The sequence below is a fragment of the Perca flavescens genome, chromosome 22, assembly GCF_004354835.1.
Source record: "Perca flavescens isolate YP-PL-M2 chromosome 22, PFLA_1.0, whole genome shotgun sequence".
In the NCBI taxonomy this organism is placed as follows: Eukaryota; Metazoa; Chordata; class Actinopteri; order Perciformes; family Percidae; genus Perca; species Perca flavescens.
This window is the reverse complement of record NC_041352.1, coordinates 21,706,849-21,721,438: the sequence shown is the minus strand read 5'-3', so window position 1 is coordinate 21,721,438 and position 14,590 is coordinate 21,706,849. Positions and strand designations below refer to the sequence as shown.

At 38.4% G+C, this 14,590-nt stretch overlaps 1 protein-coding gene across 3 annotated transcripts in view; it reads right to left on the bottom strand.

Annotated features, from left to right (window-relative positions):
- dpp6a (dipeptidyl-peptidase 6a) overlaps window positions 1-14,590 on the bottom strand; it is a 244,933-nt gene that overhangs the window by 12,937 nt on the left and 217,406 nt on the right. For all 3 annotated transcript variants that reach the window (XM_028568972.1, XM_028568971.1, XM_028568973.1), the window contains 17 exons: window positions 13,320-13,474; window positions 13,124-13,221; window positions 12,431-12,554; window positions 12,251-12,289; window positions 11,877-11,984; window positions 11,467-11,558; window positions 10,268-10,315; window positions 10,033-10,151; window positions 7,814-7,885; window positions 5,639-5,746; window positions 4,895-4,964; window positions 3,581-3,775; window positions 2,964-3,018; window positions 2,320-2,419; window positions 1,504-1,562; window positions 1,327-1,399; window positions 1,146-1,219 (listed from right to left, as the gene is read on the bottom strand). In XM_028568972.1, the coding sequence (XP_028424773.1) occupies window positions 1,146-1,219; window positions 1,327-1,399; window positions 1,504-1,562; window positions 2,320-2,419; window positions 2,964-3,018; window positions 3,581-3,775; window positions 4,895-4,964; window positions 5,639-5,746; window positions 7,814-7,885; window positions 10,033-10,151; window positions 10,268-10,315; window positions 11,467-11,558; window positions 11,877-11,984; window positions 12,251-12,289; window positions 12,431-12,554; window positions 13,124-13,221; window positions 13,320-13,474 (1,589 nt within the window). The remainder of the gene's footprint in view (window positions 1-1,145; window positions 1,220-1,326; window positions 1,400-1,503; window positions 1,563-2,319; window positions 2,420-2,963; window positions 3,019-3,580; window positions 3,776-4,894; window positions 4,965-5,638; window positions 5,747-7,813; window positions 7,886-10,032; window positions 10,152-10,267; window positions 10,316-11,466; window positions 11,559-11,876; window positions 11,985-12,250; window positions 12,290-12,430; window positions 12,555-13,123; window positions 13,222-13,319; window positions 13,475-14,590) is intronic.

The window sequence follows — 14,590 nt, the reverse complement described above, 5'->3', positions numbered from 1 at the left end:
TACATAGTATACTATGTCGAAAAAAAGTTAAAACAGTCATAGTATAGTATGCCCGAAAAAAAGTCAAAAAAACTTCATAGTTTACTATGTCAAAAAAAGTCATAATATAGTATGTTGAAAAAAAGTCATAAAAAAGTAATAGTAGTAGTATGTCATGAAAAGTCAAAAAAGTAATAGTATAGTATGTAGGAAAAACCAATAAAAAGTCATAAAATAGCATGTCGAAAAAATACATAAAAAAATTATATTACAGTATGTCATTAATATTCATAAAAACAACAGTGTAGTTGATCACAAAAAAATCATCAAAACAATATTATAGTATGTTGAACAAAGTCATCAAAATGTCATAGTTTGACTGTTTGAAAATGGAACAGTTTCTATAAAAAGTTATCCTATATATCTTTAGGGATTCCTGCATATACCCTGTAGTCATGTGTTCAAGCAGCATTGTACTGTTGATGATTGTGATGATTATTTTCCATCACTGTCAATAACCCATTTAATCTCTGATTACATTTTAAAATTAGTCTAGGATTGCAATTTTATTCCAATTGTAATAATTATGAATCCTTTGATTTTCAGTTTACTCATCCTTTAAAGTTATTCAATGTTTGAAAATACTATTGCAAGGTAAGTCTTCAAAACCAAAAAGGGATGTAATGATGGAAAATAAAAACCTTTTTACCATTAACTTTCTTGGATTGACTAATTATTTAGCCCTACATCAGACTCATAATACATTTGTGGAGTATAAGCGTACCAGGGATATTCTAACTGAGTTATCAAGTTGACATGGGTTGACCTTTCTGGGCCAATTAGAGCTATGAGAAACCAGGTTAATGCATGCACGTACAGTAACCCGTCTATCGGTCAGTTATAAGCTCCGATGAACTGAGCTCATGAACTCAGCTGCAGTACATTGTATCCTAATTGGATTAGTCCTGGTGTTAATACTGGATGCCAAAGAAGGTCTCATAATCTCATTATATGGAATGAAGGCATTGTGAGGGCTAATCCTCTGCCTGCTGTGGGATCCCACTGGGATCCCAAATCTCCCAGAGGTTGGAGAATAACTGAACCAGGCAGGGAAATTGGATCAGCAGCGGTTGTAATTACAAAGGGGAGAAAGTAAAACCACATACCTGTAAGGTATAGTTGGCCTTTTCATTGATGAGCTGAGCGATGAATTTTGCTGTATGTTGGAAATGGACCTTTTCTGGGAAAACATAACAATATATACGCCAAAATGTCAGAGATTTTTTTGCTTCATGTAAGATTTAAAAACTAAAAAAAATAGATGTACACACAACATCACTGTCCTACCATCAGCTGTTGGATGAATAATAAGAAACTTCTTATCCATGAACTGAGATGCTCTGTGTGCTAAATTAGCCATCTGAGGAGTAATGAGACGCACAGTAACAAATTAGATCAAATGAGATACCACAATAATTATCACAACTGGAATTTGAACTCTTAACAATTGCAATTAAATCTTACTGTGTACGCCCTTGGATCAGGTTTAGGCAGCCCAAGATATCGCTCTGAAAATGCAGAAGCTACAGGGGAAAGGTGGTTTCAATTAATGCTTTGCTTTGACATCAAAATCTAATCAAAACTTCATATGAATAACCAGATTGATGAGTCATTTTGAAGCAAAAAGTACAGTACTTCAGGTTTTTCTTCTTGATATTCAAATATATTCACAAATCTACAATTTCTTTAGTCTTGGAGTCTTCATTTGCAATTCCAAACTCATATAGTGTCATGGCATGTCTCTCACCCCCTCTGGCAAAAAGCGAGAGAAATCAAATTGATGGGAAATCAGTCACACAACGGGACACCCAGCTCTTCCTTAATTTGCAGTTTCCTAATTCGGTGCAGCTACAAGAGCACAGTCTCTCGTTTTCCGGCATACACACAATTCTACATCTCACACATTTCATTCCTTTGGTAGCTGAGGTGAGCCTGGTGTTGGTAACTTTATCTGGCAGTTATCTCTAGGTGTATCTGCAGCGCCACACTGATAAAGTGAACAATCTCTTTTTTTTCCTAACACACAGCGCACATAAATGTATAAGACAGTCACAAAAAATAACTACGCTGCATGGGTAAAGGTGTACATTTCTAATCTCTTTTTTCCTTTTGAATACTTTTTGATAGCACTGCAGGGGCCTAAATAATTGTGCACAGTTACTGTATTTGTTGCTACATGCAGCATAGACTATATATATATACAGTATGTATCTACGTTATATATATACATACACAGACCTGTATACAAATAAAACAAATATCTGCAAACAGACAGCTTACCGTATAACTCAAAGTCTGTGATGGGTGAGAGGACAGCGCCACACTTTACAGGGGATTCCTCGCCACTGACCAGCAGGCTGGTCACATAGCCACCATACACCTGAGGTACAACAAACGGGCATGTTATCACTAGTGGTGGTATGTAACTAAGTGCACTTACTCAACTACTGTGCTTAAGTACAGATTTAAGGTACTTGCCCTTTCATTTCATGCAACTTCATACATTTATTCCACTTTATTCCACCTCAGAGGCAAATATTGTACATATTACTCAACTTTTTTCTTTTTTGTCTGACAGCTTTAGTTACTTTTCAGATGACAGTTTTTCATCTAATTCCTGTCCAGTAAAAAGCACGTAACTCCAAATATGTTGATTTTGACTGTTTCTGATAAACTGACGGATGAAGTGTTCCTTTATGCGTTGAGACTTTTTTCCTTATTTTTAAGCTAAAAAAACTCTTTAAAAAGCCTCTTGAATCAGCTGGAAAATGCATCGTCACAAAACTCAAAACAGGGCTGTTTTTCCGAAACCATTAAAAGTTGAATTTTTAGAGATATTTGGTTTCTACTAGGATAGCAGCGCTACAAACATGGTAATCTTATACAATATGATGCATGGCTGTACACAGGGAGACTATTCTTACCTTTCCAAAAGCTCCAACTCTGGTTTTGTCAACGTAGGGCTCTTTCAAAATAAAACTGCAAAAGATTAAAAACATTGGTTCTAGTCAGGAAGAACATTTCTATTTCAACTTTTATATACACTCTCTTACTATAGCAACTGTGGCTAATACATACAAGATGTTTTTAGCAGCTGTGATTACAATAAACTTTAAATTATACTATTACTACTACTATAACTACTACTAGCAATGCTAAAAATAAAAGGTAGTAAGTAATGTTTGCTGATTTGTTGAATAGATATTTAAACAGATTTAAACCACTTATTTTAAATCGATTTTAATTGATTTCCAAATGGGCCAATTTATCCTAATTGAGATGTTAATTTTTTTTGGGAATATATGTGGCTTCATGCAAACACTGATACTGTTTCATAAGCCATAGGAAATTGTATAACTTTTTTTGCACTTTGACTGTTTCTAAATGCTGAAAATATCAAGCGATAAAGCCCCCAGGACAGCGATTGGAAACCCCATTTTGTGGTGAGATAGAGCATGCCAGTGGTGTTTGTTTGTTTTATTGCATGTTTACTCCAATGTCTGTTAAATCTTTTATAAGACAAGGAGAAAATATCACATACTTGAGTGCTTCCTTCTGATCCTGTTCCTCGTACACCCCCAGTTTCTTCTGGATCCGGTGCAGCAGGTTGGTGCCCTGGAAGCCGCTGCCTCGTCCGTCGCAGCGCACCACGATGGCGCCGAAGCTGCTCACCAGCACCGTTGCCCAGTCCAGGTGAAACTGCTCCGCCACCATCTGGCCACCAGGTGTCCCATCGCTAGACACACAGACAAACAGATCAGTGAAATCAGGACTGGTAAATGCAATGCTTTTTTTCATCTCATATCTAAATAAAAATGAACAAGTTGGATATACATGATGAGCTTGTTTCTCTTTGGGTCCGTGCAGGTGCAAAGCATTATCTCCTCATTTGCATGAACATTGCTTTTAAATCATAATTTATTTTTTTGGGTGTGTACTAGGACTGCAAGTGATGATTTTTTTCATTGTCAATTAATCTGTTGAATATTTCCTCGATTAATCGATTAGTTTTTGGGTCTATAAAATGTCAAAAAAAAGGAAACATGTTGATCAGGGTTTTCCAAAGCCCGAGGAAGATGTCCTCAAATGTCTTGATTTGTCCACAACTCAAAGGTATTCAGTTTCCTGTCAGAGGAGTGAAGAAACTAGAGAATATTCACATTTATGAAGCTGGAATCAAAGAATCTTTACTTTCTTTTCATAAACAAAATGACTCAACCCTGATTAATCGGCGATTAGTTGGCGATTCATTTAACAGTCGACAACTAATCAAATAATCAATAACTCTTTGCAGTTATAGTGTGTACTACTTATTCTGGGTATCTGTGAGCGGGCAGTGAGCTGCACTGGCAGGGAAGATACTGCATCATCAGCAGTACAGAGTAGTGATACAGGGATGAAAGAAAGCATGCAGCAGATATAACTTCTTCCAAACATTGAAACTTGATATATTTAAAATACATATTATTATTATTGCAGATACCCTCTGCTTACTGTCTGATTATTCAGAATCTGTAGGTGATTAAACTGAGTGACAACTGAGAGGCAGGCAGAACACAAAAGGCCACATTCTGAAAATCTCAGATTTGAGCTGCAGAGTGAAAGACATGCTGATGAAAGAACAAGGTGGACAGAAGGGTAAGTTTCCTCATTCACTGTGTAATTATTATCAAGCTGAGGTGGATGATAAAGCAGTGTGTCTTTAGATCAATATTCTTGATTAAAACTCTGTCCAGAAAGTCTCCATAGATGGGGACAGCCATGGTGGGTCACCACTGCTTACAGACACATACTTTTTTCTGTGTGTGCACCAAATGTACTGTAGACAAGTGCGTGGAAACGTGCTCATACATACACGAGCAGGAGCAGTGGATAGTGTCCACTGTCCTGGAAGCCGGCAGGTTTGAGGATCTGCATCGACAAGGCTGTAATGCAGATATAAACAGCTGTTATCCAAAGCACAATACAGTAAATCATGGAGGATTATGGAAATTGGGATGTTATGTTTGATCCTTAATTTTTCATAAACACATCTCAAATTACTTTTTTTAATTAGGTGCTTGTAAATGATGAAGTGTGATGTGACAAATGTATGGAGGAGTGAGAACTCTCATCCCCAGCTGCTAGAAAAGGAAGCCAAATTGATGTGTTGCTAAATTATAATGTAATTAAAACATCACAGTTTTCTCTACTTTACAGCATTGAGCCTGAGGGTTGAAACCCTCCTAAAGCCGCCTACACATGATGGGCGGCAAAACAATGGGGAAAGCGGTGCCGCCCAACTACAACTACTACTACTACTACTACTACTACTACCAACTCAAATTCAAATTATTTCAACTTTGACCTAGTTGCCGCTGACCTTTTGAAAGTGCAACCAATGAGATAACAGCATGTCGTTACCTAGCAACGGGAAATAGCTTCCATGCCACCCTTGATGACATTTACCCGCGCTGCGCTTTCCTCTTTGCGCTTTGCTCATGTGTAGGCGGCTTAAGGTCTTGTGATTGATTTAGTTTTTTATCTGCCAACTATCAGATCATTTATCAGACTTTACTTGTCCATTGATGTGACTGTGGCTCTGACACCTGATACATACTGTAATCATCCATGTTGATCTCCTTGTACTCCACTGTGGGCATCTGCATGGAGTCCAGAGTCAGCCTCAGGTTCTCGTTGCTCTCCAGTTTATATACTTCTGCAATACCTGTAGACATCACACGAATAACCAATGAGACTGACAGTTAACAAAATTCACTTCATTATTTTTGGACAGTATTATGGCCAGAGCTTACCTTTCAAACATATACAGTAAGTCCAAGTCGTAGTTATGATACTTGGCAACAAGACATGTAACAGTACATCCAAAACTACTCGTTATAGTCTTGGTTTTAATAGTTCAATAAAATAAATACATTTTTGATAGTTATAACTATGTATGGAGCTGTGCATTCAAATTCATACAAGAAAGCGGCTCCACACAATATCAGAGCCTCTCCTCTTCCAAAACCTTCAGCATGAACTCCAACAAAATACAAAAGCAGATTTGACTGCAGCTGAAACTGTGACCTGGATTCGCTTTAGGCAACCCTCGTGCCTCAAGAGGCTGTCCTGAATAGAGAACCAGCTGTACTTATTCAACAGCTAAAGCCGGTTTGTGCAACACTAACTTTATCACCCTCGGTTGCCATGACTGCTGGAGTCCAATGGGATGTAGTGAACATTGTGTGTGAGGATTGTTGAGTGTTAAGGCAGCATCCAGGAGGGAAATCCACAAGCAGCTGCCTGTACTGGCAAACTCTGATAAAACCTGACAGGCTGATGGAGGAAGACTTCAATTAACCCTTCTGAGAGGGGAAGCTCTGCCTAGGTTACTGACTGGCGTCATACACAACAATCAGTGTGTTTCTGTATGCGTGCATAGACTCATTCTGATATACCTTTGACTCTATCATCGTTCATTATGTAGTCTTAGTCACATATAAAACACAAGCAATGTTATGTTGCCTATCATGTAAAAAAAATGAAAAAACTAAAACAAGACATTTTATAGGTCAGACTAGTACTGCTCCAGCAATGACAACGTCGGCAGGTCGGTTGGTCCACTACTTTGATCCAGACTGAAACATCTAAACAACAATTGGATGGATGCCATGACATTTTTGGTTGACACATTCATATGTTGAGTTCCAATAACTTTTACGATCCCTTACTTTTCCTTGAGCACCATGATCAGGTCAAAATGTGTCCCGTTCTTCAGTATATGACTACATACTTTCAAATCTAATACAATTCCCATTAGCTGCAGCTGTACTTTGTCTTTATTATTTATTATTATTGCAGATGTCAGCATGCTAAAATGCACAAAATGACAATGCTAACATGCTCATAGCAGATGAACATGTAAACATGTACTAGGTTCTCCAGTCAGTGCCCTTGATCAAGGCACTGGCTCAGATCTGGAGTTGGTCCCCGGGCGCTGTGATTGGCTGCCCACTGCTCCCTTGAGGGATGGGTTAAATGCAGAGAATGAATTTCGCTACATGTACGTGTATGTGACAAATAAAGTACCTTTACCTTTACACTGGCATTGTGAGCATGTTAGCATGCTGATGTTAGCCTTTAGCTCTAGGACAGACCCGCAGAGCTGCTACCGTAGTTGCAGTCTCTTAGCATTGTCCATAATAATGGCATCCTGATTGCATTGCTAAGACGCCACTTTAATAGGAACCTTGTGAATAGAATTGTACATCCCCTCAGTGTAGAAAAGCCATTTAAAAAAACAGCAAACTCCCCAGTTTGGAAGGTGAACATTTGGGAAACATTTTTGCCCTTATAAAAAAAAACACTGTTGAACAGCTAAATGCATGAAATAATCTATGGTAATAACATAAATACTTCTTTGAACATAGTCAGGGCAGCGACATCATTTTGGTAAAAGATGACACAGACTGGCACAGACCCACGCACACCGTAGTAATCTAATTACTGTATGCTAATATTGACGTTGTGCAGGTCATAATTTAATGAGGACATCTATTGTGAGGAGTAATGTGATTACTGCCATCATGCTGGACTTGGCTTGTAGACAAACAGTTACTCAGGGCACAGGTGGTCATTCTGCGCTGCAGCGGAAACACTTCTGTCCCCTTTCGATAAGGTTGTTTTCAATGTAGCAATTATGCTACTGCGCACAAGGTCACTCACAATGTCTTTCACATAATCCAGAGTCTTGTTAATGCAAATATGTGATTTAGTTGGTGGAAATACTCACTCTCCCTGTCTTGTGTCTCACTTTCTCCGTCTCTCTGCGTCCTGTAAACAGCTACAAATGGGATGTCCCGTCCTGAAGAGAAAATCAGAAAGTTTTATCATCATTTCAAAGACATTAGTGAAACAATCGGGGACATGGTCAGGATTATCTTACCTTCTTGGGTAATTTGTTTTAGACACTAAAGTTGTTACATACAAGTACAGAGCTATAATTTAGTTTTTGTTTGTGGGAAGAGCAATGTCTGTGTTCATTATCAACACAATGAGTCTCATCCAGATCTTTTTTTTCTCTGTCAGAAAAAGAGACAATTCTTTGCTTATTCGATTTATGTAATCCAGTGGCTGAAATAGCTTTTCCATATCTAGGCCAACAACAGAGGCAAATTCCCGCAAGCTAAAGCCCTAAAACCGGAAATCAGGGGAGTAAAGGGACAGCAAATGAAGAGATTGATGCACTTAGCAAATTGGGAACACAGTGCAGGAACATTGTTTTTCCACCCAATCTCTCTCGTCGTGGTAACTGATCATAGCCTCATCACATAAATACTTCTGGTCAGGCTGCAAGGAGAGAGGGGGGATTACAAATGTATGAGGTGCAGGACAATTAACTAACAGTGATTTCTGGGATATTATGGGTTTGATCTGACTTCAGTAATGATAACTTAGCAAGGTTCAGAGGTGATTGACATAAAAGTATTGGATCAGTGATTAAATATTGAAGCTACAAGGCCTCAAGTCAGACTGAAATCACAGAAACATGGATCTATTTAATCTTTTGGGCTTTGATTTTGCAGCAATATGAAGACATTTTGAAAGTTTTCTAATCTGAAACGTGATTGTCATTTCGGGCTCAACATGTAGAGATCAAAGGGTTACACTTTACTTGAAGGTATCTACATAAGAGTGACATGACACTGTCATGAACGTGTCATAAACAAGTCATAACAAGTCATAAACATTTATGACATAATGCTTCTTTCATTAAGTGTCATTCGGTTTTTGTCATGACAAGTTATGGTTAGGGTTAGAGTTAGGGTTAGGGTTCATATGTCATGACTGTGTCATGACAGTGTCATGTGTTCATGACACTGCCATGTCACTCTTATGTAGATACCTTCAAGTAAAGTGTTACTGATCAAAGTTGTAAGGAGAGGCACACCAAGATGTAAGTTCTTATTTTTTTCGAAAAAAAATTGACAATAGACACATAATGATCAGGTCTTTTTTTTTTCACACAAAGACACATGCTATCGTTAAATGATTCCACCAGTGAGTACAGACAAAAACCATAGAATAAATCTGAATAGTAGCAGTAACCAAATTTATTAAACTACTGTATCAAAGTACAACTGTAACATACATGTACTTTAGTTGAGTATTTCTATTTTATATTACCTTATACTCAGATGAGAATGTACATTTTATTCCATTACATTTACCAGCTAAAGAATTTGTCATACAAAACATATGATCATCTTATAAAATAGGATGCATTGTTATATATTGAAATACCCAATTGTCAGTGAACCATTTAAAACATAATTAATTATGAATTAGTTAATTAATTAATGCATCAATAATTATAATCCAGAAATATAATAACATGGCACTAACACTACTTGTTGCTAATACTTTTGTAATTTTATTTGAGAAAAAATATTGAATGCAAGACTTTTACTTGGAGTAAAATTGACTATTTTATAGTCTAGTATTGCTACTTTTATCAGGATCGGTAAATGATGTGATTTCTTCCAAAACTGAAGTAAACACATTTGATAGAAATCAAAAAATATAAATCTAATGCAACAATAGAAAGGGTAAGCCTGTCTGTATTAAGCTAAATATTAAGGAGTGATTGAATCTGTAGCTAACATCCTCACCTGTTGCTAGACTGTAAAGGTATTTCCCTTCAACTGATAAGATCACTGCCACCATTTGAAGGAAAGATGGCAGATATGTGAACTGCAGTGTTACATCTGCAGCCTCTAGTTTAAAAACTGCCAAAGCCAGTGCTGCAAAAAATAAAACACCTTCTATGCATGTCAAACTGGTCGGCTAATATTACTTTCCTCCTTGAAGAAGTCATACTGGACAAGTGGACTCTTGGTTAAACACGTTCGTCACAACGTCGTTAAAATAGAGCCCTATGTGTATCCATAATGTGGATTGTAGATAGTTCAAACGGAGGGGGGCTTGAGTCAGAGATTCAGTGTTGGCTACCTTGGCAGTTGAGCAGGAAGTAGCTCATGTTGTGGCTGAAGGAGCCGCTGATGTAGTCACAGCTGTCAGACAAGGCACACGACAGACAGCGACGGTTGAATGAACCAAAGGTGTCCGCACTATGGAAACAAAGAAGAGGACATCTCACTTTTGTTTTTATCCAAATGAGCAAAATGGAATCCACTTCAAAAACAACTGCAGATTCAGAAAACATAATACAAAAAAAAGCCGTTACCTGTACAAATGTCTTCGCTTTGGACCATCCTCTGTGCTCAAGAAGTATCTGCATTAATATAGGGAAGGGTGGAAAGAATGTCATGGCAACAGATTTAAGTTTAGCTGTAAAATGTTTTCACCACTCAGCTTGGGCAAAGGAAAAAAAAGTACCTGGAACACACAAGCAGGGCCCCACCTACTCACTGAAATAGATGTTTTATAAATGAATAATGGGGGGAGAAGGTAGATGAATCCTTTTAAAACAGAAATAGGCCAAATCTTACCCCTTTGGGAAAGACATTTTTGGGTGAGAGAGTTTATTTAGTCACTTGAACACTGTGTGTGTGTGTGTGTGTGTGTGTGTGTGTGTGTGTGTGTGTGTGTGTGTGTGTGTGTGTGTGTGTGTGTGTCTATGTGAGTGTCTGTGTTTGTAAAAGCAGGTGTGTAGATGTGAGATCATGTTAGTTCAATCACAGTTGCCTTGTGGCCCTGAATGTGGGTGTGAAATTATCTGGGCATGATGGGGATGAGTCACAATCCTCATGGGTGCCCAGAGACACAGGGCGTTTTTTTTTACACCGAGCAAATTTAGAAAGGTTTATTATGTGTCTCTGTGCGAGCTGGTAGAAGAACAGGAGGCTCAACACAACAGACAATACATTTAATTGCAGTCTCAAAATGTAGCATCCGTGCTATAAACAGATCAATATCATCTTGACAATAAACAGATTAATTTGCCTGTTGGGCAGCAACAATCTGCTTCAGTGTGCTCTATCCATGGTGCTGAACCATGAAAGACCCAGAAAACCCCTGTATATGAATGTGGGGGTCTCTCTCTGTCTCTGTCCATGGTGCTGAAACATTCAACCCATTGTCTCTCAGCAAAAGTCCAATTGGTATTTTGTCCTACCCACATTTCCTATTTCCTCACATGTCACCTCATGTTTCTTCATTAAGACAACTGACAGTTTCATTGTGTTTAGCTAACCTTATAGAGGGTGGAAACCGGTTTCTTTTTTGATGCCATTGCAGGCCAAATCTCTAACAGAATGAAGCAAGCGCTTCCATCCATTTCACTTTTGTTTGCTTATGATTAAACAAGGTGTGCCTGCATTACAACAGCTAAAGAAGTATGCTTTATTGTTGTTTTTCTTGCTGTGAGTGTGCAAGGTGATGCTGGTTTGTTTGGGCTGCTGATGGTGGTTTGTGCATGCTCACATCAATTGGCTGTCCTCATTATAGGCCAGGACTTGGGTGACATCCCAGTCTCCGGACGTGATGGACTGCAGTGTGTCTGTACTGGTGTTGGGCTTTGGAGACAAACAGAAAAGTAACATAATGTGGCGTCTTTATTCTATGACTTATAAGACAATAAAAGTGCTGATTTTATCAACTAAAATGTGTATACAACATCACAAGCTAGAGAGGTAGAATAAGTTTGTGTAGTATGAGGTTTAGATGCAAAATTGATTGAAAAAAGTAAGGTCATTATTCTTAAGCTTATAAAACATACTTTTAAATAATATTGAAGTCACTGTCTGTTATGATTAATTTAACAAAAAAAAACTGAATAATAAACATGTGATGAATGACTCTAAACAATACTCTACACATAAATATTCTCTTACCTGGGAGATGGACATGGAGATGTGGAAGAACTTGCCCCTGCCTCCTTGAGGAATAGCGCGGGTAAAGAACAGCTTCAGCCCATCTTTGGAAAACAGAGGCTTCTCATTCTGAAGACACAGAGAAGAGCATTCAAATATTTTAACAAAACATAAAAATAAAGCACCACAAAGAAATCATAGAAAACAAAATAAGTCCCCCCATTACAATTTACAAGAGACCTGCAACATTGCCACGTAACATTTAAGTTGAATCTAATTGCTGTGTCACATCGAGCTATATAGAATATAGACTAAATCTAAATTCAGTTTCACAAATTAAGTTCACCTTCATTAACAACTCCAAATATAAGTTACATGTGTGTCAATCTTCTCACCTGTCTGTGTAGCCATCCTTCACTTTCATCCTCATGTTTCTGTAGAAACAGGTTAACAGGTTTCAGTTAGTGTATGAAAACTTTGATACATACAGTACATACAGTGTACACACACGAACACACAGACAGACAGACAGACAGACAGACAGACAGACACCCCCCCCACACACACACACACACCTTTGTGCAGACACCTGTTGTGGCCTCACACAGCGTGAGTATAGAGATGTTCTGGGCTCTGTTCAGCCAGTTGATGGCCAGTTTGGTGGTTGTGGCCCATTTCACCATGGTGACATAGTACTCACTGACAAACACGGAGAAATTAACTTAATTTACATTGCAAGATCTGTGAATCAGCATCTTCAGAGGGTAAATGACCAATCACTGGGACAAAAATGTCGGAAAATAAGACAAAATGTGACAAAATGTTTCCATTTACTAACTGCATATGATGATAGAATTTTAAGTAGCAATGAAACATTAATGATCTCAGAAAAATTTAAACATTAAAGCAGCATATAATGAGCCAGAGCAAAGGAGGAATAACATATTGGGTATAAATATGAACAGAGCAAATGGGGGCATTAAACTTAATGGAACTAAACACGGGGCCACATTAAGTAAAAATGTATCACTGGAGAAATGTACAAAATATCTGCAGGATATACATGACAACAGGACAGAACATAATGACACAAAGGAAATTAAAGATATATAATCAGAAAATGAAGACATGGAGAGAGATTACACACATGAGACAATATTTGTCTATGGATAAAATGTGTAAATTTATGGAACAAATGCAGAAGGTGTAAAATGGGCATGATTTGAATGAGTGGAAAGATTGATTGGTTGACAGTTTGCATGCCTCACCCCATCCTGGGATCATCAGGTCTCCTCATCTCGATGGTGTGAAGCGGGCCGTTAAGGTTCACAACATACAGAGTGATAACTGGGTTCTCCTCGCCGGCCTGAAGGGGACGAGGAAAGAGGAGACAGTTATAATGATAGGACATCTAAAATCTAAAGAAAATATCTATTCCAAAGTGTTGACGATCTAATTGTGCACCTTAGGGTAGTGGTACTCTTTCCCCATTGGGTAGGGTGTGCCCGTGAACATGGGCAGCTCCATCCTGGGCACCAGGGTGTCATTGATAGTGGCATACGCTAACCTGGCCCCATCTGGAGACCACCAATGGGCAATGTGGGACTGGAAAATCTCCTCTGGAAGAGTAAGAACAAAATGACCATCGATCATAATGACAGGGAATTAAATAAAAAAAACTAAAAAAAACTCACACAGCATAGACAGTTAAGTTAATTATATGGCTGCAGGCCAACAGAATCATTCTGCTGCTGCTGCTGCTTGTCACGGTTAATAATTAACAGGTGTTGTGGGAGGAAAAAGTATTTTAAAAATGTATAATTGCTGCATCATTAGTAGTCCTCTTTGTATTGCATTGCTCTCTCTGTTCACGGAAGCTCATTAAGTTACTCATGCGTGTTGGCCATTGTACAGGATTCATGGATGTAAAGTTGAGCTGTCTTTGATTACACAACAGTCAGAAATATGCAGTTCAAGCATTACAACTTGTAAAAGTCAAAGTGCCAAACCCTCAGTAACAGGAGAAAATGCCAGTTAATCACAAACCACTTAATAAAAAACAAATACAAACCAATAGTTATAAGATCCCCCCATAAAAAGGACAATAATCAGGACTAAAAATCAGCTCAGTACAAAGTTACTCTTTTTGCCGCATCAGCAATACAGCATACTAACTCTTGCCTGACCTATTTGCTATATTTGGACTCTCTCGCTCACTATGTATCTCTCTTTTAAACCTACATACACAAAAACACACACAGAGTACCAAATGTTGAGGTCATAAATCAAAACAGCTTTTAATCTCAGTGCAGCCTATCGACCAAAATAGAACTGAGCCAGATTTCCTAGAAATGAACCAATTTCTCACCAGGTACAACTACAGAGTGTTCAACAGATAGCTTTAGCTTTTGGGTTGTCGTAAACTGTGTGTGTGTGTGTGTGTGTGTGTGTGTGTGTGTGTGTGTGTGTGTGTGTGTGTGTGTGTGTGTGTGTGTGTGTGTGTGTGTGTGTGTGTGTGTGCGCGCGCGCACGCGTGCGTGCGTGTCTGTGTGTGTGTGTGCATGCGTGCGTTTGTGTATGGACCATTTTCTCAGCAAGAAACTAACATCAACTCATTTCAGATTTGCAATCTAGAGGTTTCCCTTGACACCTTCTGTGTGCAGGTGCGTGTATTTAAAATCACGTTGCAATCACACACACTCCTGTTCAACAGAGGATGAAAGCAGTCGAGGTCC